Source organism: Nipponia nippon, unplaced genomic scaffold, assembly GCF_047370975.1.
Source record: "Nipponia nippon isolate SJK-2023a ecotype South Korea unplaced genomic scaffold, ASM4737097v1 scaffold_4, whole genome shotgun sequence".
In the NCBI taxonomy this organism is placed as follows: Eukaryota; Metazoa; Chordata; class Aves; order Pelecaniformes; family Threskiornithidae; genus Nipponia; species Nipponia nippon.
In genome coordinates this window covers 50,393,170-50,419,396 of record NW_028262358.1, presented here as the reverse complement: position 1 = coordinate 50,419,396, position 26,227 = coordinate 50,393,170, and the positions used below count along the sequence as shown (strand labels likewise).

The following is a 26,227-nucleotide window of genomic DNA, read 5'->3' as shown; positions in this document are numbered from 1 at the left end:
GTTAAATACTGACCTTTATGTATGTGGTAAATTCCCAAAGCCAAAGAGGTGAATATCTTGAAACAAGAAGCTGGTTTAATTTTCTTTAACACAGCCAATGCATCTTGCTCCAGCTTCAAGTTCTGTTTTTTTTCTGAGAACTATAATGAGTAATTAAAATAAGGCTTGCGTACGTTTGAATTAATCTGGAGGATTACACTGGAAAATTATGTGACTGCATTAAAAAAAAAGTCAAATTATTATCACTTCTGCTATTCTGGAGTAGTTACAAGAAACTGAAGCATGTTGCATGATTTTTAATGATTTACTAAGAATCCACTAATTTTTTGTAACTAAAGTTGCTAAGATTAAAGGAATTGATTACAAAATGAAAATCTGTTGCGTGTATATTTTTCTATAATACTTATAAATGTCAAAAGTCTTTTGGCTAAATGTATGAGACTTTGCCTTATAAGGCTTTTAAAATTATTTTTAATGCTAAATTTATGTTACGTAGAAATAAAATAATGATACAAACTGATAGAAGAAACTTTCATGCCTTCCCTTAGCTCTTGTGTGACAGCATAAATAAGTGTTCAGGGCTAGCTGGAGTCCAAGCTGCTTTTGTCAGTTTATCATCAAATGAGTGCTTTAATAGCTGATGCTCTTACCTGGTAGACAACTCAAGAGTACACACACATGGCTGCTCCTCGGCAGCACAGGCTCCTAATAGCAGCCTTCAACAGCAAGAACCGCTCGCCTTTCATTCTTGGGGCTGGAAGTGTTACTTGCCTGCAAGAGACGCAGGATACAGCTCTATTTGTGAATGAGGGAATGTGGTTAGTTGGTCAGGTGGGCCCAGCGGTGCAGCTCCCTGGGGAAGAGGCTCCTCAAAGGCCCTTTGTGCCAGCCTCCGCCAGGCAGTGCTGAGTTCTCGCTCCTGTCTCTGGAAAATAAGCATTGGCTGGTCTCTAAAAGCTGAAAAGAAAGCTCAATAAATAGCAAAGAAAGCCTTCTCCCTAGCAACACACTGCCTTGAGCAGCTTGAGCCTTCAAACGGAAGGTCATATGATTGACATATTTGTCCCCTAAAGAGAGCGCACACAATTCGTTTTTTCACTTCTCTGTATTTTTAAGCTGTGTGAAAGTGGGTTTTAGCCAGCTGTACAACAGAGGAGACTAGCCAGTTGGAATACTACCACCCCCTTCTTCTGGACTTCATCAGCTCTGAGAGTTCAAGAAGAACAGGAGAGTCATCTGTGGTGCTTATGGAAGAGTTAACTTTGGTTTTTAAACAATAACATTTATATTAGAGTACAAGTACAATGCACATAACACATATATGTGATATAATATTCAACAGAGCTATGGGTTGCTCGTATACTTGTAAGCAGCTAGAAGTAAATGTGAGTTTTTAGTACTCCTTCACTTTTTAGCAGCTGTTGAGAATTACTGAAAGTATATACTGAGTGCATAGGTCCTTTTAAACTTTCAATGTTGTGTTTCCTCAGTTGGACTAGAAATATAAAACTTAGGTCAGTTGAATTCTTGGGCATCTTACATTTAAAAAAAAATATATTTCTTTAGATGGTAGCTTTATACAGAGTTCTAAATTAAACAGTCATTAGAAGACTCTGCCTTAGGGGTTGTGTGTGTGTAGGAAAAGACAGCATCAACAAAACCATGCTGTTGCACTTTCTGTTATTTTGAAAATAAAATAATTTATGCAGGTATTTTACGAAAGGGAAGGTAGGTGAAATGCAGAAACAGTTCTATTTTGATTCTTGCTGAAAATGTGACTACAGCAGTAACTGACAGTCTGAAAAGCTATTGGAAGACCACCACTCCCTGAATACTAACATTTTATAATTGGGGAAGCCTGAACGTTCATGGTTTTACTCTGTATTGTAATACATGAATTAATTTTAGTTAGTCAGTATTGCCTTTTCAGGACATCTCAGGCTGAAGATAATGATGTCTTAAAAGTTACCACTGCAGCTTCAATTCCCATGTGGTAGTCTGCAGCCCTGAATCCTGTGTTTAGTGAAACACATAAGAGAAGGTACCCTGGAAAGATGCGTACTAATTCACAGCAACAGTCTTTGTACTTCTCGTCACCACTAGCTAGTTTTCTTTTGTTGGTCTAAAGAGAGAGACTTGTCACATTCTTTCTAGGTTACTAACTTTGATATGAAATGTCATTTTTCTTACTTTTTATTTCTGAGTGGAAACAGATTAAAAACGTAGTGGACATTTTTCAATGTGAAAATGTGGGGTCATATTTCAGTACCATTTTGAGAATAAAAGGCTTTTTTTATGTATTAAAACATTAGTATAGCTGGAAACAAAATTAGCTGGCATAAGAGTCTCTACAGTTTGCAACAAAATACTAGTTTTGAAGCCCCTTAATGGTTTTGTTCCATCCTGTCCCATTGTCGTCGTCCCCCCATCATTGTGTCGTCCCCGTTGTCCCCCACCCGATATCAGAGATCAGTGTCTTTGCACTTATGGGAAATTTACAGCCAATCAGAGCGTGTAAACTCAAACTTGGAATAGAAAATTCCTGGGATGACAGAGGAAGAATGAATGTTATAGGTCTGGCCAGACTTAGCTACAAGACTTCTAATTAATCATTTCATTGTTGTATTTCTAACAACTGCCTCTAATCTGTACCTATTAGAACCACCACCTTTGTGTAGGTAGTTGTGTAGCATAAGTTGGTTAAATTATTTTTATAATTTACTTAAAACTCAGGATGGGTTAAAGTATTTGTCCTGATCTAAGTGGAGTGTGTCAATGCAGTCTCAAAGTGTTTTGGCAGTGTTCAGTCTGTTTGAAAGGCTACAGCTGGAATAAAGACCTGCATAATACAGGTTGTGTTTGATGTCTGCTCTGTTCAGATTCCTAGCATGTTCATGGTACTCAAGATGTTGCTGGTAGAGCTGTATGTGGGAAATCTGTACCAGAGGCTTGCCTGGTAGTATCTCATTCAGTGTGCTTATGGTTTAGCTCCTTCTTTCAGCATGAAACTAAACAGCGAGGAGGAATTTTGGATGTCTAGCATTCCAGAATTAGAAATACCAAAAATAGTGTTTAGCTCTGAAAGTTGTTTTTTTTTTAACTGGGCTTGCACATTGCTAAACAAAGATCTAATGCTTTAGGTTATTGATAGCTATTTCATTTGAATCTTAATACAAATGTTAGTAAATGTCTATGGTAACAAATAAATCTTAATGTGTTTCAGTAGAATTCTGTCTTTTTGAAAACATTTTAGAAGGTACTGTAACTTTTAGGATTTTGGGGGGGTTGGGGTATATATATGTCACGAAAGATGCATTCTTGTTCTGGAGCTTTATGAATTGCTGAGGCTGTTCTGTGTGGTGTATAGAGATTCTTGTCACTGATTTTGTTAACACCATTAAAATGTTGAGGTGCGAGGGAAAGAGGAATTATAAGTAAAAAAAAAAAAAAAAAAGGCAAAGCAAAAAGCAAATTTTGGAATTAAGTATTGTTGAGTGTCTAGTATAAGCTGACCCAGGGAACCTTATTTCCTTGAAAGCCCAAAACCCTGTGATTTAAATAGGAGCCCATCACGTCTGTCCCAAATAAATGTTGGGACAGACATAAAAATCCTTTAAGGTCAAGCAGAATGCTACTGGTGATTCCCCCCCACCCCCAATATATTAACAACTAGTACCCAGAGGGTATATGGTGAAGCCAACCCATAAGTTCTACTGATGTTGTATTTCAGTCTGGCTTATAAAATGCACTTCATGCTGATTTTCTGTGCCTTATCTGTATTTTCTTCTGGCAGAAATGGAAAATGGGGGAGGGAGGGCATAAGGACTCTCGAAAATATTACTGGTAAGCCAAGTATCATGATTAAACAGGGATATGTCAGATAAGGTGATGGGAAGTGTGAAAAGATATGCTGCCTTTTCCTCCTAGTGTATCTTTAACATTATGACCAATGAATTTGTCAAGTGAAACAGCACAGTCTTCTTTGCATATCATTTGAACTGAGAGCTTGCTTTGAAGAAGATAAGCAGACTGGGTTGCCCAGAAGAAATAATGATGCTAATTTATCTTTGCCTGTCCTCATAGGCATAGCAGCGTGTTGAAAAGGAAATAGAGAAATAATGGAGCTATGGCTTGCCACCTATTCAATGCCAGTGTTGTTGATGGCATACAGGGGTCTAAGAAATACGGCTGGTCTTAAAATAGTGATTTATTTCACTTTACCTCGAAAGTATTTGGAAAAGTTTCCTCTGATATAGGAATAGCTGCCAAATTATGCCAGAAAAACCTGTTTGGCAAATTTTCCTCACCACGAACAAAGCTATGTTGTAGGCTTTCTGTTCCATCACCATCAGAAGTGTGTAATCAAGGATGAGAAAGTCTAAGTAACATATGTTTACCAACAACTTCTAACTACCAATATTTACATTCTGCGCATGGGAAACTTGGAAATCTTTGTCAATTTTTTTGAGGGGAAGGGATGACGGGATGTTTTCCTTAAAGCTGAGTAATAGAGTAGCTTGCCAGAAGTAAAAGCTTTTACAAAAGTGACATCTGATCTCTTGCAGTAGGTAATTGATTAATAGTTTAGGTACTCACATTCAGATTCTTTTAAAAAGCTCTGTTCTTTGTGTTTTACATCTGGTTACCTGTCATCGTGCCTAGGATTTCATTGCCATAGATACTTCAGTCTTTTAACAGCTGAGACATAAAGAAAAAAAGACCTTCCAAACATAAAATAGATTTTAGGCATGTATACCTTAGCTTCAAGGATCCCAATGTGTTTTGGCCTATGATCTTCCATAATATATTTCACAATATATTGATGTCTGAGATTTGTTTTTTATTTTAATACGTGTATGTCTAGGAATTTGTAGTATATCGTTTGTGAGGTTTTTTGTTTATAAATTATGAATGGAAGGTTTTTGTCCCTGAATGGAGACATTCATGTGTAAAGGCTGTTTAACTGGCACATGGTATGTTAGGAATACTTACTGATCTACAAGTGAATTGCAGTGGAACATTTTTCTTTGTCAGGGAGATAAAAGCATTCCAGAGCCCGGAGAGTCCAGCGAGTGTCAGAGCGCAAGCCTCCAAGCTGCAGCTGTGCGGCTATATAGCAGCTGGGGACTGTAGGAAGGCAGGGTGACAGACCCCTGAGGGGCAGCAGCACCTCCTGGATAAGAAGGATAAGATCAGTAACAGTGAAATATTTCAGTGGTGCTATTGTGTTTTACCAGAATCCGTATTAAATTAATAAATTGTGGGTTGTTTATACTGTACAGATATGCATTTTAAAGAACAATGAAATCTTTGTATTTAATGCATGCATTTCCAGAGATATGGTGGTAGAAAAGTTGTTTATTGTATGTGGCAACTGTAAATGACTCTTCTACTTGAGGAAGAGTTTTAAGTATCTACTGTTGTTCATTAGTATAGTGTTATTCCATAACTGCCAAGTTCTCTGCCCGTCTGTTTGGAGTGTGTGTAAAATTATTTAATGCCTTACCTGTGTACTAAAAAAATGACGTGTTATTGACAAAATTCTCCACCTGAAGCAAATGTGGAGAAAAGCATATGGACTTGGACAAAACGTGGTAGCTGGAAGAGGTCTCTCCAAGGGTGGCAGGAAAGGTGCCAGGCTGCTGTTGAATATTGCTGTTTAACCAGAGGTGGTGCGGGGCAGGCAGGCAGGTAGTCTGTACGAGAAGTTGCAGAGGTGCTTGGAAGGCAAGTGCTGCTCTTTGGTGCTCTTGCGTTGCTGAGGCTGCCTGCTCATTCTTTCCATGAGCCTGGTGGGACAGGCCTGCTGCAGTTGGCTGGGGAAGATCAAGAGTGATTTTTGGCCTCTGTATTCGCAGTTGATTTATGCATCGTTTTGCTTCACCATCATTTCCTCATCCCACTTGCTGCTCCTGCTCTGATCCTGAAAGGATAGCCCTGAAACAGCTTATAAAGGACTGCTCCCTTAACTAAAGCCAGACTTGGCTGCATTTGGTGCTAGATAAAACTGTCTGCAGCCTTTCCTAGGGTTGGGCTCAGTTCAGTTCAAGAGAATTCAGCTGAAGTGCAGGGATGTGTGACAGGATTGCAAAAATGTCATCCAAAATGCATGACATTTGGAAGCTAGACTGTCAAGGAAAGTCACTAACATCACCTAAATAAGCGTATTATTATGAATGTAGGGAAAAAAGTATATTTGTTACATTTTCCAAAGTAGTTACTTTAAAAGGAAAATGAGCATTATACGGGGAAAGTATATATGTTTGTACAGAAATGCTGAAAGCCTTCCCTGCCAGCATTGGTGGTAATGATAATCAGAGTACGTTCTGAGACTTAGCCGAGTAAGACTGTGAGGCTCAAGGAGCTCTGTCAGGATAAGGCATCCCTGCTGTCATGCAAGTGAGTGGATTGTTTGGCTTGTGAATTAACTCAGCTGCAGTCACCTTCATGTGGGTCGGGCAGCAGTATGGCAGGGCAGTGTGGGTACTGACTGACTCCACTGCATGCTCTGTAGTAAATGTTGCTACTCGATCCTTCTTTTCTTTTAAGATAGTATCTTTCTTTCTTTCTCTACTGTAATTTATTATAGGGTTCTCAGAGTTGACTGTACACAGAATCTAACAGTCTACCTGTCACCTCTGAAGACTGTTGTCATCTTCTGAAGTCTTCATTGACATAGCACAGTGAATGCACTTCTGTTTGGAGTCTGTATGCCTGTCTGTCTTCCACCTTGATACCCTATCTTATCTATCTGGCGTGTGTATGTTTTGTGTATAAATAAGAAGCTAAACTGTGTGATACGCTTAAGGGCACATTGTGTGCGATTGAGAATCTAAGGCATTTAAGTGCCTAATAATAATTTCAGAAGCATTTAGTTAAACAAAAGAATTCTCTGAGGATCTTGGGGTATCTGAGGTTGAAGTATAGCTTAGACATTGATAATGAAAAGAAGTCATTAAAAAAATTAAATGGAGTGCTTTATCTGAGCTCTCTATTTCATGACATGAAACAAGCTCTTACTAATAGCAGTTTATTACATAACTGCATTCCTCTTTTTTTTTTTTTTTTTTTTTTTGAAACAGACAGTATTGCCCAATGTTAGAGACAGAATTGTGGTTTTAATTGGGCATCAGTATGGTCAGTGTTGTGTATTTCATTTGAAATTGTTTTATTTTGGGAAGTGTTTCCCCAGACACTTCATGTAGGTGGCACTTCTAGTTGTTACTAGTGTTTTGAGCCTTGTGACTATTAATCCTACCCTGATAAAGATTAGAAAACAAGTTACATAAATGGTAGTGGTCACTGGTATTTGGTCTCCTTCAGGTTTTTTTATTGGTAGCCCAAGTAGAGCTGAGCTGCTGCGAGGAGATCTGGCCATGTGTTCAAATAATGGTAGCTGCTGTTGTCTGTGCACAGTTGGCTTTGTTAGGATTTACTGCTTGCATCTCTTCCGTATTTGTATTCAGTGAGCAGTTGCAAGTGCTTACATTTAAAGAATTATGTTTCAAAATACCATTTAAGGTTTTTTCTTAATCTGCATGTTATATTGTACATGAGAAATACAAGGAAATCACTGGAGGCTTAAGATGAGAGGTTTGAGTCAATCACTTGAGCTTCAACTTAGTAATGCAAATCTGGCTTTGAGTGACCTTATTGATGTTTGCTCAAAGTAGCTTCCTCTTGGTACAAATGACTGAGCTTTGTTGTAGCTATTGTACAGGTAATGTACTGTCCCTTTAGAGATTGCCTTTGTATCCCTGATGCAACCTCTCTTTGCTTTAACAGAGAGTGCCTGCAGAAATGCCTGAAGCTAAGATAGATTGCATCGGTGTGCCTCATTTGATCATCTGTCAGCAAGGAAGAGAGAGGATAGGGGAGGCAAAAAGATGCGCCAATTGCTCTGTCCCAGCTCTTGGAAATTTGAGGGTTTGGCTATTGGTGAATGATGTTCAAGCAGAGAGCTTGATACCAGAGAATGAAGGACGCGACAGCATATCTGAAAGGGTCCTGACCACTTCTGTGACTGATGCCTTGAAGAGAGGTGGCAGGCGAGTGTTGCAAGTTTAGGGTGTGAGGGAGTAGCAGGATTTTGAGCAGCACTAGTAGGGTGGTGCAAATAGTGCTAAGCACCCATGACTTGAGGAGATAGTATTGTATAACAAACAGTGCCATCTTCTGGGAGCAGTCAGAATGATGCCCTTGTGGTCGGCATTAAAGAGGTTTTTAAAGTGGGGGTTTTTTGTTTGTTTGTTTGGGTTGTTTTTTTTTTTTCCCTTTATCTAATAAATGCTTTGAAAAACAAAACACCAGAAGTTGAAAGACACTGTTAATGTCAAGTAATGCAAGTCCACATCTGTGAATTATCACTGATATAGTCTTTCAGGAAAAGATTTAAACTATGTTTTGGAGTCTGTTTAAAAGAACAAAAGTTTGTCAACTGCTGAGCAGTACTGCAGAGAAGTAAATCTCAAAAATAAAAGTTAAGGACTTGGTCTGCTTTGTATGCTGAAGTCCCATTATTATTTTTGTAAATATACTTTGTAAAACCTAGATAATTGCAACATCTTTTCTCATAGGAATCATAGTGACCTATAGGAAAATGTTAAAGATAAAAGTAAGAATGATTATGTTGTCTATCTTTTATTGTTTTTAAGTTGCTATAACTCCTTGTTTTGGGGATGTCAGAAGGGAAAAAAATGTTTTCTGTCTTAAAATTATTATCCTATAAATAGTTACATTTGGGAAATATTCACTGTGGTGCAAAATCTGGGATTAGAGTTACTAAAATTATCCTAGCAAGTAGAATGTAAGATTCAGCATTTACCGAGACTCATTAATGGTGTCAGATCAATCACCTGAACTCTTATTTGGAGGAAGCGAGCAATTTTAGTAACATTAATGGAACTATATGGGAGATGCAGCTGACATTGCGAGGAGGTATTTTCATTACACACTTTCAATTAAATAAATAAATAAATAAAAGAACCCAAGCAAAAAGCCAATAACAAAGTATAACCATTACAGAGGGAGGGGGAAAAGAGGAATCAATGTGTTAAAAATCTTTATTGCTAAAATAAATTAGTTAAGGTATATCCAGAATGACAAGAATTTGTGAGCTCTGGATAGGCAGATAGATTTGGATTTGGTTTTATTGCATCATGATTGTCTAGGTAATTTACCAACAAAGATGCAATGGAATAATAGTTGGGGGGGGGGGAATATCTTTTGCATGTAATTGGTAAGTCTATTCTGAGTATGTCATATTAAGCATGCTATAATCAGTACATTTTGTATTCCAGAGAGTCTCATTTTAATGACTATGGCGCCTGAGGTTTCTGGATAGTACAGTACTTAACGGTACAATTAATTTGTAGTTAAAATGGTAATTGAATATGTATTTACTTTTTCAGTATTAGTGTTAGCTTGGTCTGTCACACAGCATTTAATATATAAAGAAAATGTCTGACTTTCAGTATATTCTCAATGTTTAACAACAACATAAATCGTTTCTGTGTGTAATCTTTGTGTTTATGCAAGTCCTCAGTATTACAGTTAGGACTTTCCTTTCTGACATCTGAAAGTAATTTAGTGTTGACCCATCTTGCCATGTTGATTTTAAGTTGTTGATAAAAATCAGATGTTAAAGTTTCCATTGCAAGGTGTGGTGGTCCTTGAGCATACCTCACACTAAGTACTATATTTGCTTAGATAGAATTTTAAACCTTTTTTTGTCTTAGAATTTAGTAAATTACTTCTCCGTAGTTTGGGAGTAAAGTATGTATAATAACATTTTGCTGCAAACTAGCCTGAAAAAATATTTTCCTATATGTTTGGAATGCTATGTGTAGATAATCCTATTAACTCTTAGCTAGTTTGAGATGATGTTTCACTGGTGCAGTGCTGTAATGGGGTTATTAATAGGGGTTTAATATTTAATAGGGGTTTTTTGGTTATTGGTGGTGATTGCTATTCTTTGTGGCTTTTAATTCTGTTTTTTTGTAATCACTTATGCTCTTGGAAGTCCTAGTTCAAACCATCTCTAAGAGTTGTAGTTTAAGATAGGTGACCAACTAACTCTCTGAAATCAGACTTTAAGATTTTCAGAGTGGATGGCACAGTATGTTGTTATCCAGGTTCCATTAAGTTGGAAAATGCTGTTCCAGATATCTGGAAAACACTGTGTGAATAGACAAGATAGTTAAAAATATAAGAAATCCTGTTTATCAAGGGAAGAATGCAATGCAGCTGACATGCAGCTGCCCTCTTTTCCATCTGACTGAGAATTTCAGCAGTGGCATTCAATACAAGAAGTAAGGTGATAACTTAACATTGAAGTAGACACTGACCATCTCTCTTGGGTTTCCTGTATCATAATCTTGTTTTCCAGTTGATAGGATGTAGACTAAACAAATGGTAGTATTTCTGGAAAGACGGATCAGAAAATGTCTGGTCTTAAAGCTAGAATTGTACTAATTAGAAATATTTTTGTTAGTAACTAAAAAAGTGAGCTTTTTTACTGAATACTGGGTAATATTTATGCAAGCTGCAGGATAGCAATGGAGTAGATAACTTCAGGGAAATAATTTATATTGAAGCAAAACCAAGAATAATGTATACTGTGTAAATTGTAGTTATATCCTAATCAGAATACATCTACATGTGCCAGTATTATGAATTCTGCCTTACAGCAGTTGTTGATGTCCTGTTTGGAAAGCTGCTCAAAGTTTGTTGTTTATTTTTGGTCTGTCCTCCACTCTGTTTCCGCACACCCCCCCCCCCCCAAAGTAGTCAGTATCAACTACAGTGGAATAAGTTACAATAAATTGAAGTTACTTAAAATTTGTGGTGCCTTTTCTTCCTCTAGCCCAATAATACAATTTTTTAAAAGATCCCTTTAGGAGTACGTGAAAACGTTTGCTAAAACTTGAGAAAAAAATTTCTTTAAACAATTGCTATCAAACACATCTTACACTTAACCCTATTTTTATAATTTATGGTATGACCCTTTTCAAAACTTTTAAGATATTTATCAACACCACTTAACGATAAGACAACAGGCAACTTGCACTTAATTTTAAGGAAAAGTTGACAAAGCTTACTGTGTTTATGACTAATGGTAAGCAGGTATTTTGCTTGGTTAAAACTTGAAGGAATTTTATTCTAGGTCCCGTAGATCTTGTGCACTAATGAATTAATAAGCCTGACTTTCTTGCCATCTTTTCACACACAGGCAGAAGGAGAAGACAGCCTTAAAAAGATGCAGCTGATGGAGCTTGCAATTCTGAATGGCACCTACAGAGATGCCAACATCAAATCACGTAAGCGTGTTATAAGCTGGAGGGTCAATGCCGTAGTAATGTTTGCAGGTTTTGATTCCTAAAGCTACCTTTTGGCAAATGTACAGTAGCAACTGTGTTGGAGAATGGAAGGCGGTAAAAAGCCAACAGAACAGTAGGTAGCCATTGCAAAAGATCTTCTGGAGATAAGTTATGTCAGTTTTGGGGGGTTTTTTGTTTCGGTCCCCGTCCCCCCCCCCCCCCCCCCCCCTTTTTTAAACAGTATGTCTGGGTTGAAATATTTACAAATATATAGTTTAAAAAAATTCAACCCTTAAGCCATATTTTTCTATTTTACAATCATTTTTTCCTTAATACCTATGAAGGACAATGGACTCCTTTTCAATTTTATTTTTAGAGATTTAATTTGAAAATGTTACAGATGTTCAGGATACTGTGAATACATTTTTCTATATTATATTCCTTCCTTTCATCTTGCTTGCATGTGTCCCCCCCAATGTTATGTTTTTCCAACAATTCATCAACTGATTTCACAGCTGAGTTCACAGGGATCAGTGATGTAATGAGCCATTTTTATGATTTTGTCCATTACATTTGTGTGAGAATGCTTTTGCAAATGCATGTATGCACAGGTTTACACTTGAAAATTAATTACGTACACCTACTAATGAGAGTATATTCCTATTATATGTGATACAGATTATTTTCTCTAGTTGAAAAGCTAGTTTCTCCTCCTGAAAATGTAGTTGCTAATACTGTTCCAAAGTAGATCTTTGCTGTAGCTGTGATAGAGATGTCAAATGTAAGCACAGTTAAATCAGTCTTTTCAATAAGGGCCTACAGGTATTTGCAAATTTGTTTCTCCGCACAGTTACCATTTCAATGTTGAATATGTTTAAAGGTTGGAATGCAGTTAGGTCAATTTGAGAGTGCTTACACCAGTGTAATTATTCTGATTTGAAAAGAGACATAAGCGAGGGCTTTTATCACTACAATGGTGGTGGTAAATCTTTCAGCCCTAATGAACACTGTAATATTTAAAGCTAGATCAGTTTTAAATATATTTTAGTCTCTAAATTATTGCAAATCTATGAGTAAAATGGCTTTCAGATTAGCTTAAATTGATGCAAACTGTTGCATAGAAACCTTTATATTAATTTGAGCAATTTCTTCGTCTGATCTATTCCCATTCGTCTCTTGTATCAGTGTTAAGTGGGAAGTCATTTTTTGACTAGAGATTTCCACACTAATATTCACTTTTTCTTAATAAGACAATTTCACTGTTTATATTTTGATTTTTACTGAAAACTTTGAAGCCATACTGGTTTATTTCCATTTAAGAAAGGAAATGAAAATGTTTGAGGGTTTTTAAATTATACATTAAGTCTGAGCACTTTTTTAAAAAATAAAAATAACTTAAAAACCACAACAGTCTCAAATCTGAAGAACTTCACCCACATTTCTCTTTTCAGACCACCTTTAAGTTAATCAATGTAGATCAACAATTGTGTATAGAAATGTATAAATTACAACCCTTTAAGATTGACTGTTACCAGCTGATGTGTTAGTGTTTAAGAAGTTGTTCATCTTGTGTGCCAACAGGCTTCAAATAACACTTAATGAAATGTGCTAGCACTGTTTAAAAAAAAAAAAACAAACACCTATTTTCTTTAACTTAAGCAAGGCCATAGTGAACTTCTAATACAAAGAAAGTATTTTATTTTGGTGAATATGATATGGAAATCACTTTTGAGTCTTTTATTCATGTTAGAGTAGGAGAGGAGATGCATTGTGTTTCTAGGTCATCTTTAACTTCATTGATCCTGGAAACTGGAATTGTTTAGATACAATTTTAAGATGTGTAAAAACTGTATACTCATACAGCAGCTCTGCATAACTGAGTATCTGTGGACTCTATAGTTGCACTAAATTTTGTACTCTGTATTTGATTATGACAGTATTTTCCTTGTATCTCCTGCATGCATCTCAGTCTCATGCAGTCTTGATAGCATAAATGAAGAAATGTGGTCTAAATGGAGCTTTTGTGCTGTGTAACCTGTTTGAGAAATCTACCCCACTGTTTTACAATGGCTTTTTTATTTTGCATGTTCATACTTAATCACACTGGAAAATGGAAAGCTGTTTGCATTTGAATGGTGTGCTTTGGCACTGTGTGATCAGCGCATGTACTAATGATTTCCTTTTATTTTTCTTCTTTCCTACTTTTCCCCTTTTTTCCCATTCTTTCCACGTTTTGTACTGCTATCTCCATACTTTCCTCTGAATTTCTTTGCTTACTGTAGCAGCCCTTGCCTTTTCTCTTGCAGCAACAGCCCAGGCTCCAAGGATTATTACTGGGCCTGCGCCTGTTCTCCCACCAGCTGCCCTGCGTACTCCTACGCCAGCTGGCCCTACCATAATGCCTTTGATCAGACAAATACAAACCGCTGTCATGCCAAATGGAACTCCTCATCCCACCGCTGCAATAGTTCCACCTGGACCCGAAGCTGGTTTAATTTACACACCATATGAATACCCCTACACGCTGGCACCAGCTACATCAATCCTTGAGTATCCTATTGAACCTAGTGGCGTATTAGGTAAGATCTTTGTACACGGATGACTGGAGAATATATTGCTTATGCTCTTGTGATATCTGCATGGTAGAGGTCATGGGGCTCAAAGAAAAAAATTTGAAGCAACCACCTTATCTCAGGTATATCAAAGCTGCCTAGGAAAACGGTGTAACTCTTAAGGATTTTAACATGTTTTGTGTTATTAAATATGTGTGTTTAGTATATTAATAAGATTACTCAAAATAGAAATGTTTGTATGACTCTAGATGGTGAGTACATAGGCAAGGAAAAAAAAAAAAAAACAAAGAGAAGTTGACATCTATTATGTGTCATTTGGGCTCCCATAAATACCAGATCTCTTTGTGCTCTCTTCAACATAAATTAATTTCCAGTAACCTTTGGAAGAGAGAACTTCCTATTTTACTGTACCTTTTTAGTAGCAAAACTGGAGAGAATGGAAAGGTCTTTTTTCAGTTTGTTGGGGTTTTTGCTTCTTTATTTAGTACACAACTGATAAATCTCTCCTCAGTGTCAGAAAGCTGTAAATCATGTTGTAAGCAGAAAATAATTTCAGTGAACGAATATAAAGCAAACTAAGTTCTGCCCAAAGGATGATACAATTAGCAACTTTACTCATGGCTTCTTTTATATACATTGGATTGAAATGTCCATCATTCGTAGTATTTCAGACCGTTGCCTTTCTCTGTGAAGGCAAGAATGATAAAGCAACCATGACAATTCAGTTAACTGGTCAATATGAAACAAGCAGTTGCAATAGTTTCTTCCTTCCCTGCCCTCTACAGAATCTAAACACTCTTTTCTCTTTAGCTTGTTGTGAATTGCATATGACCTTGGGGCTGTATAATGTTGATTTTATAGGACTTTGATCTTAGTTTGTTCAGTGGCAGTTATTGATTTACACAAATTCTAAGCATCTCTAATGAACACTGGACAATAAGGTTCAAAGTCAATATTTTGTTGAAAGCATTGCAAAAAAATCAGTGTTTCACTTACGTGACAAATACTTGTTGAGTTATCTGTATGTGTGCCTGTTCCCACGTTATATTTTATACAGTAAAAAAGAAAATGTTTTTCAGACTTCTGCCTTTCAGGATTAGTGAATCAATAATAAAAATGTTTGTAGGACAAAAGTATGCAGTAGGGTCTGTCTTTGAGCAACTTACGGTTGTTGTCTGTTACTGTATAGCCAAAACTCAGTGAGTGTATGATAATGTCATCATTTATTAATTTTCCACAAACTCCCCAGCTCCTCCACCCCCAATCTGTGGGTCCACTTGTGATACGTCCTGGGGTAAAGTCACAGTTACGTGCATCGTCACAGTAGCTATCAGTTGCTGGTTAGTGGCAAACCCCTCTCCTGAATCCAGTTAATAGCAAAGTAAAGAAATACATCATTCCATAGTCATAATTTAATACTATGCAGGAAACTTTGATTTCTCACAGGATTTTCTATAAAGAGAGAGAAGGAGAAAATTACTCCTAAAATGGCATCTGAAACCATGGCATAGTTTTGGGGTTAGCTGTGAGGGCACAGGTGTATTGCCCAAAAAAGATCTCACCAAATAATCTTATTTTAAAAAGGAAGGGGGGGGGGAAGGGAAGGGGACCACACCCCCACTTAGGTAGCATAGAGTCAATAACTCTTAATACATCTGCTCTATTATCTGAGCAATTATATAGAGTTAATTGAATTAAACTAGTTTTTCATTGAGTTTTATTTCATAATACACTCATTCTCATTAATAGTATGCTATATTCTGCCCATTTTTGTGGTGGACCTTTAAGATGTCTTAAAGTAATTCTGTTAAAAATGGCAGAGAAATGCATCCCTATTAGTATTTTGGGGGATATTGGTGTTGGGATCAAATTTTAGTTGGTGACTAACTTTTAATTCCCTTCCTTTTATCTTCAGGTATGGCTTTCCCAACGAAAGGCTAAGAATTCAAGAACGGTCTTAACTGATCCTTCATCAGATCTGAATTTTAACAAATGCTTAGTTTCAGCAGCCTTGAAAAAAGCTTGGCCTAGCAGTCAGTGACTTACTTGCACTTTTTTGCACATAGATTTAAAATAAAATAGTGCTATTAATTTGGATTAGCTCCTATTATTACAGAGTAGCTGTAATTTATGAGTGTATAGTAGTATACTGACTGCTAAGTGTTCTATATAGTGTTTGCTTTACTAATCACCTAATTCATTGCAGTTCATACTTATTGACTTAAAGTTTAAAATCACAATCTGTAGGCTTGAAGAATTGCTTTAAAACTTTTTTTTTTTTTTTGTGATAGAACTGGAAGTGATCTTAAGGTTAGCAAATAATTGTCAGTATTAAAAGATGGCATTATTTAAAATAGTCCTGCTGCAAGAAAGGCACTTCAGTGAATATGTGACTAGTAAAGCTTAAATGTGCTTGGGTCTAATAGATTTCATGAAATACTGTAATTTTGGGATTGTAAATGAATGGATTAAACAGGTTAAGGCCAGGATGTTTAAAATAAATGCAATATTAATCTGCACAGATAAACTTCTTTTTAAGATTTAAGATTTGAAACTACTGTGCCTTAACTTGTTGCTTTTCTTAAAATGAACTTTTGTAGTTAATGATCATTTAAATCCATTTTGATAAACCTGCTGTTAATGTTTTCTTTGAATGTTTTCTAACTTTGTCTTGGTAATTGCAATTTAACTAGGTGCGGTGGCTACTAAAGTTCGAAGGCACGATATGCGTGTCCATCCTTACCAAAGGATTGTGACCGCAGACCGAGGTTAGTTTAGTTCTGCAGTTCTTGTTTGTAAGAAGTGCTTTGAGTGTACATGAGATTTGCAACACCACAGCTGGTTAACCAAATACCATATTTTGACCCATTCATTATTTTTCTCAAAAATCTGAATAGTTAATATTTTAGAGCTTTGGGAATGCTTGCATTTTTAAAAATATTTCATAAACTTGGCTTTCCCAGCTCAATTAAATGTATAAACTTTGTGATCTATTTAATATAAACGCTACGATTCCCTTTTAAAAACTATTTAAAGCTCCATCTGCATCAAGAAACACTATGAATTCAGTGCTGCAATAATAAATTTGGTCGTGTTTCCCTCCCCTCTCCCCCCAGTTTGTTCTTTTAATTGGTGTGGAAATATCAGATTGGTGTTGCAAAATAAAATGAATGGATGGTTGCTTAATGAGAAAGAAGTAAAGGAATAAATGCCTCCTGTCTGTGTCTGGAGAAATCTGAAGATTTAGATTCCTTTTTTTCCAATAAACTTTTGAGCCACTGTACTGTATATTATGAGGAGGATGCATGTTCTCAGATACCTGACTGAATTCAGAAAGGTAAGGGCTGTGAAGATAATACTTCAAAAGTTGTTTGAGTTTGAATTACTGAGGCTGGGGGAAGGGAGGGTGTTTTGGTTTTTTGCCAAAATCTGTTTCTTGGTATTTGCCTTTTGCTGCTAAAATGTGTAACCTGAAGGAGAAGCAACTTCTGAAGTCCTGTTGGTGAGATGACATCCAATATTTGGGCATCTCTCTTTAACCCTTGAATGGAAAGTAAATCTTCATTTTTCTCCTGTTCCTCAAGTGTAATGCCTTTGGACCCCTGAATGAAGTATTTAAGCTTATTGGGAAAAGTGCTATTTTCGGTTTATTGACATTGGCTAGGAAGCAGTGTGTGGGCTGAATTCTTATCCCATCCCTGCTGCTGACTCACTGTGGGTTTCGGCAAGTCATTTAATCTCTCTGTGTATGTTTTCCCATCTGTAAAATAAGGATAATAATACTTCCCTACCTCACAGGGGTGTTGTGGGGGTTCTTGTTTTGTACAGGGCTTTGAGGATGCAAAGCATTATGTGCCAAGTATTATTATTCTGGTCTCATCAAAATCAGTGTTGTGCAGGCTTCCATGATATTGTAATATTTAAAAGTCAAATTCAGGTGACAGATCTGACATCTCCTAACATTGACTACACTTCACTTCTCACAACCTCCCATAAATTCACTACAAGAAACAATACAGATTTCGGTCAATACAGTAAAAAGGGCCCTCCTGGATATTTGCTATATTTATGTAACACTTATCTTTCATATGTAGGGATCTTATGCTTTACAGAAAGTGTAAGGCTGATAACAAGACACTACTTAAGTTTTCTAGAAGATTGCTTCTTCTTTTATATCACTGCACACTATTTACAGCCCATTGGCTTGTTCTCATTTCTTGAGAACTCTTCAGTGGGCAACAGGGTATAATCAGAAGGTCATAGCCCATGTTTAGAAAAAAAAAGGAGGGGAGGGGGGGAGAAGGAAAAAAAGGAAATAGAAAAAAGATTAAAACCTATCTCTGTCAAGAATAATGAGTGGTAAGGATTTGGTTATCTTTGAACGTTTGACCTGATGTTGCAAAAATCAATTTTTGCCAATGGTCTTTCATGATCTGCAGTGATAGTTTCAGGTGGCAGGTGAGACTACCTTTTTGTTTAATTAGATATTTGCCTGAGACAACTAGTAAATACACTGATAAAGCACAAGGGGGGTGGGGGGAATACCAATTTGTAGTTCAAGTTCATTATTATAGTGTTTACTCAACATAGATTTTAAATATTTTGGAAGGGCCTAGATGTTTCATCTGGGTTGCTTATGAGTAATTGAAATTAATAATTAGTATAATTTCACCTTCTTTTAAAATACAGCCATTTTCTGATAATTTGGTGTTCATATCTAGCCATATCGGAAGCCCACTGTCTTAAGTAAATAAATAAATACACATAGCTTATCTCCTGTGGAATAAGTCATGCATACCTCTCTCTTTTAGCATGAAAACCATGCTGATATTTCAGGAGAACATTATTTTAAAGTCTTATCTAAATAATCCCAATGTGTATTAAGGAACTTACACAAAGTTAATTTTACAATTGTACTTTATTGTATTTTGAATTTGAAATCCTAGATTATCACTGCACAGAGGTTTCACAAAAGGTTTTGAAGAGAACTTTGTACAACAATAAAAGTTTCTTTTAATGTGTTAAAATTACATTGTAGAATTGAAATACTATCAGTATTTACAATAATAACCTATTTGATTGTTCTGTCACTAGTATAATTCTATAGCTATAGCCATGAAAAACAATGTCAGCAAACCGAAATGCTTTCTTTTCAATGCGGAAACTTTTTTTTATATGGTTAAATGTCACTAAATCTATATTCACATTCATTGGGTCTAAAGATTTTTTTAAAATTCTAAATTGACTTTCAGATGACTTTGTAGTACTACTGCATTCACTTTTTAAGTAGGTTTTTATTCTTTGCGTAGTTTTTTTTTATTTTTTAGCGATAAGCACTGCATTTAAAGCAAGAATCCCCAAATGTGTAAATGTTTTACTCTTACAACTAAGCATTTAGGATTGGTGAAGGGTTGAAAAACATAGCTCATTTTAACTCAGAATAAAACCCCAGTTTATAAATAATACAAAATTGAATTTGATGCATATAACAGAGAGACTGACTGATTTAATTGTAATAAACTGTAAATGGTGTTGCACAGTTGACAAACCTGTGTGTACTGTAGAAGGCCAGAGACTTGGCAGAGGATGTATCACAGGTGTACTGGTATTTTTAAAAGGTAGCTTGCTTTGATTATAAACTCCACAAGAAATAGTAATGCTGAGAATTTTCTTGAATATTTTATCCAAACCATCACATAATTTATATATAAATTTTTAATACCATTTAATCAAAATTGTAATCAGTATCAAAATGCTTTAAGAGTCTGTGTTTCTAGTATACCTGTAAAGTGGTGAGATTGTGCCACATAAAATATTTATTTTTATTTTGCTTATTTTTGAAACAGCCATTTTAATTTAAACCAATCCCACTTAGCATGATTCTGAAAAAATTCAGGGAGCCTGTGGTCTCATTTACGTTACAGTAGTAATTTTTTGTAGTGTTATGAACTGTATCCTAAATGATAGACCATTTTTATTCTGTGAGGGTAAATCAGCCCATGAGAAAGATTGCTAAATCGATGCTATCTGTGAATATTACACCTACTGGACTTCATTTTATGTAATGGCACAAATCTGACTTTGCACTGAATACCTTTCTCACTTTCATCTCCTCTGCCTTAGTCAAAATGGCAACAGTACAAAAACTTTATCAACCTCAGAATTTATTAGCTATAATTAAGCTGTTGAATGAGTCTTAAAAAAAACATAAAAAAAAAAAATCATACTACTGTTAAGTGGACCAAGTTTGGTGAAGGAGAATGTGAGAGAATGATTAAAGAAGGAACAGCTCAAGAACATTGGGAATGATAACTTTCCACTTGAGAACTTTTTTATGTTTTACTGTAATTTGTTTGTGTTTTTGGGTTTTATTTTTTGTTTTGTTTTGGTTTTTTGTTTTTTGTTTTTTGCAAAAGAAAATAGTATTTACAGGTGGCTTCTTTTAAAATATAAAAATATAAAGCAGGAATGTATATGAAATGTCAGATTTTATTGTATTTGCAGAGTATTAGCTTTGAAAATGAATAAAGAGAGCTGTTCGTAGTTTTAAAATGCCTTATTAGTATCAATTAGATATTTTCTCTATTTTTTGATGTACTTAGAGCTTTTTAAGTATAGACTTTAAAATGGCAGGACTTTTACAGTGTTTACATGCAAGTGCATTTTATAAGTGTCCTATATGTGTAAAATAGTATTTTGAACGGGAAAATGCTGGCTAAAGTAGCAGGCTGAGCGTTTTCCTGGTTCCCACGATGATGCCTACGTTGCTAGACTACAGTTTAGTATTGCTTTGTATCATGAGGCCAAGAAATTCCATGTTGTTTGTAAATAGAATAAATGAAAGGCAATAAAAAATTTATTGAACAAAAACCTTTTGTTTGGCCCATAGTTTGTTGAACCAAATTGTTTCTCTAAGTCTAGAATTCCTTAGATGACTCCATTCTTTTAACAACCAGTTATTAATAATCACATCCATCATTAATAGTTGCTTTTATGCTTGCACCTGGGAGGTACTAATGCTTAATAGCAGTCAGATACTGATGCTGTGCACTGACTGTTGTTCCAGAAATCTTCTACCCAGTTCCAAAACTGTTCATCGTTTTTTGTTTTCCAATTTCCTTCATCGACTGCTACTAACCATTAGTTGTTAGTTGTATTTTATCTCTATTTCTCCTGTTAACCGGTTTTGTGGGAGCGGGCTTCTCCTTCACGTGTCCAAATCATGATGGAGGGCTGTCATGATTTTATTGCATTCTGTAGATGGTGTCGATCAGTATGTCAGAATTAAACATGCTTGGTTTTGTTATTAGTTGTGATTAGTTTTCATGTTGTCATTAAGCCGTCACTAGCTGGAACTAATCTCTTCTCTATCTTTTCTTTCTTTTTTTTGTTTTGTTTTTTTTTGTTTCTAACCACCCAGCCGCCACCGGCAACTAACCTATGACCTTCTGACCTCTGAACTCTTCACCCAATGATGACCTGACCATGCCTGCCTGCTGATCAGTTAACTGGTAAACGCCTTTGCTTGCCTGTCTTCAGTGCAGCGAGCTGGGGCACTTGTCCGTTCGTCTTACCATCTAACAAAACAGACAGAGAAATTGTTGTCCTCCAACTCCGCTTTTTGTTGTTCTCCTGTTTGGGTGAAAGTGGTTCTAGAACCTGCACTGAATAGTAGTAAAGCAATAAGGTCCAACTCATCCCTCCGCACTGATCATCCTCTAGTGTCCCGCCCCAAGCGAACGGTAAGGAGGCCTCGCACGAGATGGAGACAGATGTCCCTTAACTACCCAATGACAGAGGCAGTTACTGTGAGAGACTTCTAGGAATATTTTTCTTCTCAAAAAAAAATAAAAAAAAAAAAGAAGTCAAAGCTCTCTCTGAATGTACTGTGTGATGATGCATCATGCATGAACCTTTGGTCAGGGATGTCATTGGGGAAGGGATTCCAAAAAGTATTCAAAATTTGATATGCTGTTTAGTCACTACCGGTGCCCTCAAAGGGCAGACATTGCAGCCTTTTTTTCTATTGCCTGCCAAATTGGACGTTTTAAAGGAAAGTGTGCCATGAAATGCAGATTACGATGACTTTTCAGAACTACGTTAATGCAGAGAACAAAACAGCAACACTATTAAAGCAAAATCTGAGTTTAAATTATTTTAACCATATTTTAATCTCCTCTGAAGATTACATGAGAACAAGGTACATGCATTATGTGTCACATTACTGGGCAAACTGTTCAAATATTTTTTTTAAACCTCCCTGTATAGAAAAAAATTCATTAAGGATGTAAAAGCCATGCTTGCCTATTTGCTGTATACATGTAATGAAATTGTAGATAAAGTGTAGTGCATTGAAACAAAATGAACAAAAAAGTAGATACTTTTACTATACAAGGGTGCTGGTGCAGAAAAAAAAATATATTTTTGGAAATGTAGCATTTTATACTTTCAAGTGTTATAAAAAAAGAAAAAAAGAACAAAGAAACCCTTTATTTCATTAAATGATTTTTTCTGGTGGTTGTCAAGAAACAAAAGACCAAAAGAGCCTTTTAGTCTTTCTTTTTTATTTTTTAAGTATTGGAATAAGTCTAAAGAAAAGGAAGTGCCTTATTTTCTTCATGGTCATTTAGTCAAATGTCTTGTATAATCAGCTTCTCCCTCAGACAAGTTACTGCATGCCACTCAGTCGCCCAGTATGTGAAAGAAGCTGTGAGGAAAGACAAATGATGAGTTGACCATATTAATTACCTGATTTTTGCCATACTAGTGTGATGTGACTTTGCCAAAATCTCATTACGTAAAATATTTGCTAAGTTTTTGTCAAACCAGCCCATCATTATTTCAACCACTCTACTTTTTAAATCATAGCAAATGCCGTACTTGTGCAATGTAAACCAAAGGGTTCTGTGATACAGACTGTCTCGTGCTAAATGAGACTATTAGCTGACAAATGTTTGTAGAGCTGGAAGTATGTCATTTTTGTTCAGGGATGGAGAGGAGTTTTCTTGATTTTGGTTGGAATAAATATACATGAAATATAGTAGGCTTCAGCATCACCCAGAAAACTGATGTTCTGTGGATAACAAAATTGAAAGTGCTTAGCTAGTTTTCAGTTATAGTCTGAGCGTGTCCCTGGTTTTCAGAAGCAGCTCCTGCAGTGGCAAACAGCATGCAAGTTATTTATTTTTCAGCTCTTCTTTGGCTATTGTTAGATCTGTCTGCTGGCTTTTCTTCTTAAGATAAGCGGGAGAGGGACAGCAGCTAATTGAAGTCCAGCTATACTTTATTTTTAACCTTTATTTCCACATGAGATTCATATAGCTGGGGAGTGGAAAGAGCTGAAGCTGTTGAACGCACGGTATTTTATTCTGAAAACATTAAGTATTACTTTGCGTGGGGCTCAGTACTAAACTTGGCAAATATCAGGTGATAACTTTATTCCCCTCTTGTCAACTTATTCTCCTCCTGCAAATCTTCACAGCTTCCAAATGAAAGGTCAATAGTAAGCTAAGAGGGCTTACATTTTTAAGCACCTGCATGGTGACCTCATCTAACATCTTGTCTCACCTGGAAATAATTATCAGTTTATTTACTATGCAATAGACATTCATCCTTTCGTATTCAGCTAGCTTTTTGTTTATTGTGCCACCGGCTTTGTCTTCCTGTTACACATACAGTTGTGTTGATTTTACTTACAGTATATGCTGTGCCATTTTGATTTTATTTTGGTTGGTTGGTTGAATAAACTTGCGACACTCGAACATTTGAAGAGAGATTTGCTAAAACAATACCAGTATTTGATCCAGTTTCATCTCAACTATGATAAAACCTGGACGTTTTAGATGTTTATCAAAGGTCTTTTACTGGGGGGGAGGGGAAGTGTATGAAATAGATGTGTGACATGTGAAAGTAATGTTTGCTCTGAACAAACTTCTGAAAACTTAGTTGACAAAATTTTGGATCAACTTAAAAAAAAAAAGCATGACTTTTGAAATCTCTGAATGCCTTGGTTCTCAGTATTATCATTCTTTAATGACTTTTTCTTTATTAAAATAAGTAGTTTTAAGATTTCTTTCTGACAGTATTATGTAATTTTTTTAGAGTGGGTAGATGGGAGTGTCGCTTGTATGTAACCGTACAGATGACATGTATTTGTCTATTCTTTATTATCTTAGTAGTTTCATGCTATGTATGTACCATAACCAACCTATTGCCTATGAGAAACATGTAAGATAATGTATTTACAGCCATTGTTACAAGTTTATAATGTATTTTTCTATCTTGTTTTATATGTATGTTATATAACATTCAAAAGAATTTTTTTCCTGATTGAGAAAAAAAAGGATACAAAATGCAAAACCCACAATTTTGATAACTGAAAAATTGCCAATTGTTTTGCAGTACTTTATTATATTGGGAGTGTTGTCTTTCTTGGGCTTTTAGTTAGCTACTGGATGAATACATTAGACATATTTGGGTTTTAGTTGGGTTTTTACATAGCTTGCATTTTAATTCTTTGGTTCTTTGCTGTTTCTATTAACCCATAGCATTATTTTAATAAATGTTATAATACCAACCTACTAACTCTGGACTATGTCTGTTTATTAACCATTACATGTTTAATTAAAACAAACAAACAAAGACGGAAGAATGTAAAGTCTTGAGTTACTGGACTAACCCTGAAGATCGTGACCACAGATAACACAACGTGACTTGTTTTTATGTTGTTTGTCGGCTGACATTCTGCACACTACTATTAAGTTGGCTTCGGTCATTCTGGCCTTTTACCTTGGGGAATAGGTGCCAGTAGAAATGGGAACAAAGTAGCATTTTTTGAGGCATTCTTCTTGTAGAGTCTTGCCACTTGCCTTTCAGCATCTGCATTACTAATTCCACACTTTCTTTTTCTTTCTCTAAAATAATTACTGTCGGCTCACAGCAAAAGAGCAAAGATGCCAGCGTATTGGTAAACCGTGATGGTGTACAGAAACCAGTTTGATTCTTTGTTGAACCATTCAGAGGTTGCAGTTAATCTCATAATAATTTGGGATTTGTTGGTTTTGGCACCTGATTCACTGTTGCATCATGTGATGTTTCTAAGCACAAAATACTTCTAGATAGAATTACCATACATCGAAATACAAAATCTGGGGGTTTTCTTTGCCAAAAGTGCCCTATTTTCTTCATGCCACATTATTTTTAAGTAACTTCTTTTTTTCTTTTTTTTGTACTTCTGCTATAGTCTACCAGTATTGCCCAGCTCAGGGGAGTACAATTTCTGTAAGCCAAAGGTCAAACTGGATCATTTCCTAGTGACTGCAGAAAGTACAAAAATACACCTTTCACTAAATTACCAAGCAACCGCCATTTCAGATTCCAGGGCTGCCTTTATGTGATCTTTGTCCCTGTGGATGACTGTAGCAACATGAATGCAGGGAATTGAAATGGTGAAAATGCTGTTTTGAATGTACATCTATGCAAATATTTTTACAGAAACGTTTCTTTTCCTTCAAGCTTCTGCTGTCTGAGGCTCCTTTACATATCCTGGGTCGTCCTCCTAGGTTTGTAATCTTAAGTGGACAGTAATTACAGGTCATCTCGAGGGAGATCCTCGATGTAGATCACTCTTCAGATATGAACAGTTTTTGTGAAAGCCGTTTTTTCCTGTAGATAGTAAAAATTCAGATGAGGAGTCTTTGCATCTGTTCAAATGCCTTCTTTAATTTATGATGTTTCAAACTACGTATCTTGAAATCCATGCAATATAAAACTTTTAATTTTAAAAAGTTCTCACAGTAATTAAAATAGAATGCATCTTTATTTTATGGAGAAAAAAAAGTCTAACTCTGATGATGATGTTTGTTAGGGTTTTTTTTATGGCATGTAGCTCTGTTTTACAAAAATGTATAGGTACAGCTGAAATATAACTGCATTTAGAGTAGTTTCACTTGTACAGAAATCTTAATTTAACAGATCATGAATATGTTACTATCCTAAAAGTCAGCCACAGGCAGATGATAAAAAAATCAGTCATTTACAACAGATAATATCAGGACCTTTTGATTGGATGATGGCACAAATGTAATTTCAGAGCCAATAATTTATATTCCTAGAGAATTTTGGCAGAGGCACACATTTAAACTTGGTGAAGTACTCTCTCCAGTTCAGGTGAAACTATTCAGATGGGACAAAAGATTAGTATTTTTTACTGAAGAATACTGCTATTCCCAGAACTACTGTCATACTTTGTCCGCAGTGCATTTTCATCTCATTCTTTGTTACATGCAGTAGTGAAAGTTGCTGTAAGTTTTGAAGTACTTTAAAGCTGGAAGACAG

The 26,227-nt window shown here is 36.0% G+C and overlaps 1 protein-coding gene across 9 annotated transcripts in view; it reads left to right on the top strand.

Moving 5' to 3' along the window:
• QKI (QKI, KH domain containing RNA binding) overlaps nt 1-24,475 on the top strand; it is a 165,276-nt gene extending 140,801 nt beyond the window's left edge. For 2 of the 9 annotated variants that reach the window (XM_087773676.1, XM_087773673.1), the window contains 4 exons: nt 11,231-11,318; nt 13,625-13,897; nt 16,585-16,659; nt 21,312-24,475. In XM_087773676.1, coding sequence (XP_087629802.1) covers nt 11,231-11,318; nt 13,625-13,897; nt 16,585-16,659; nt 21,312-21,328 — 453 coding nt within the window. In that variant the 3' untranslated portion in view covers nt 21,329-24,475. Of the gene's footprint in view, nt 1-11,230; nt 11,319-13,600; nt 13,898-15,806; nt 20,292-21,311 lie in introns of those variants that run through there. The other 7 variants (XM_087773674.1, XM_087773671.1, XM_087773677.1 and 4 more) reach the window with 5 other exon arrangements.
• Nucleotides 24,476-26,227: the final 1,752 nt, after the last annotated feature.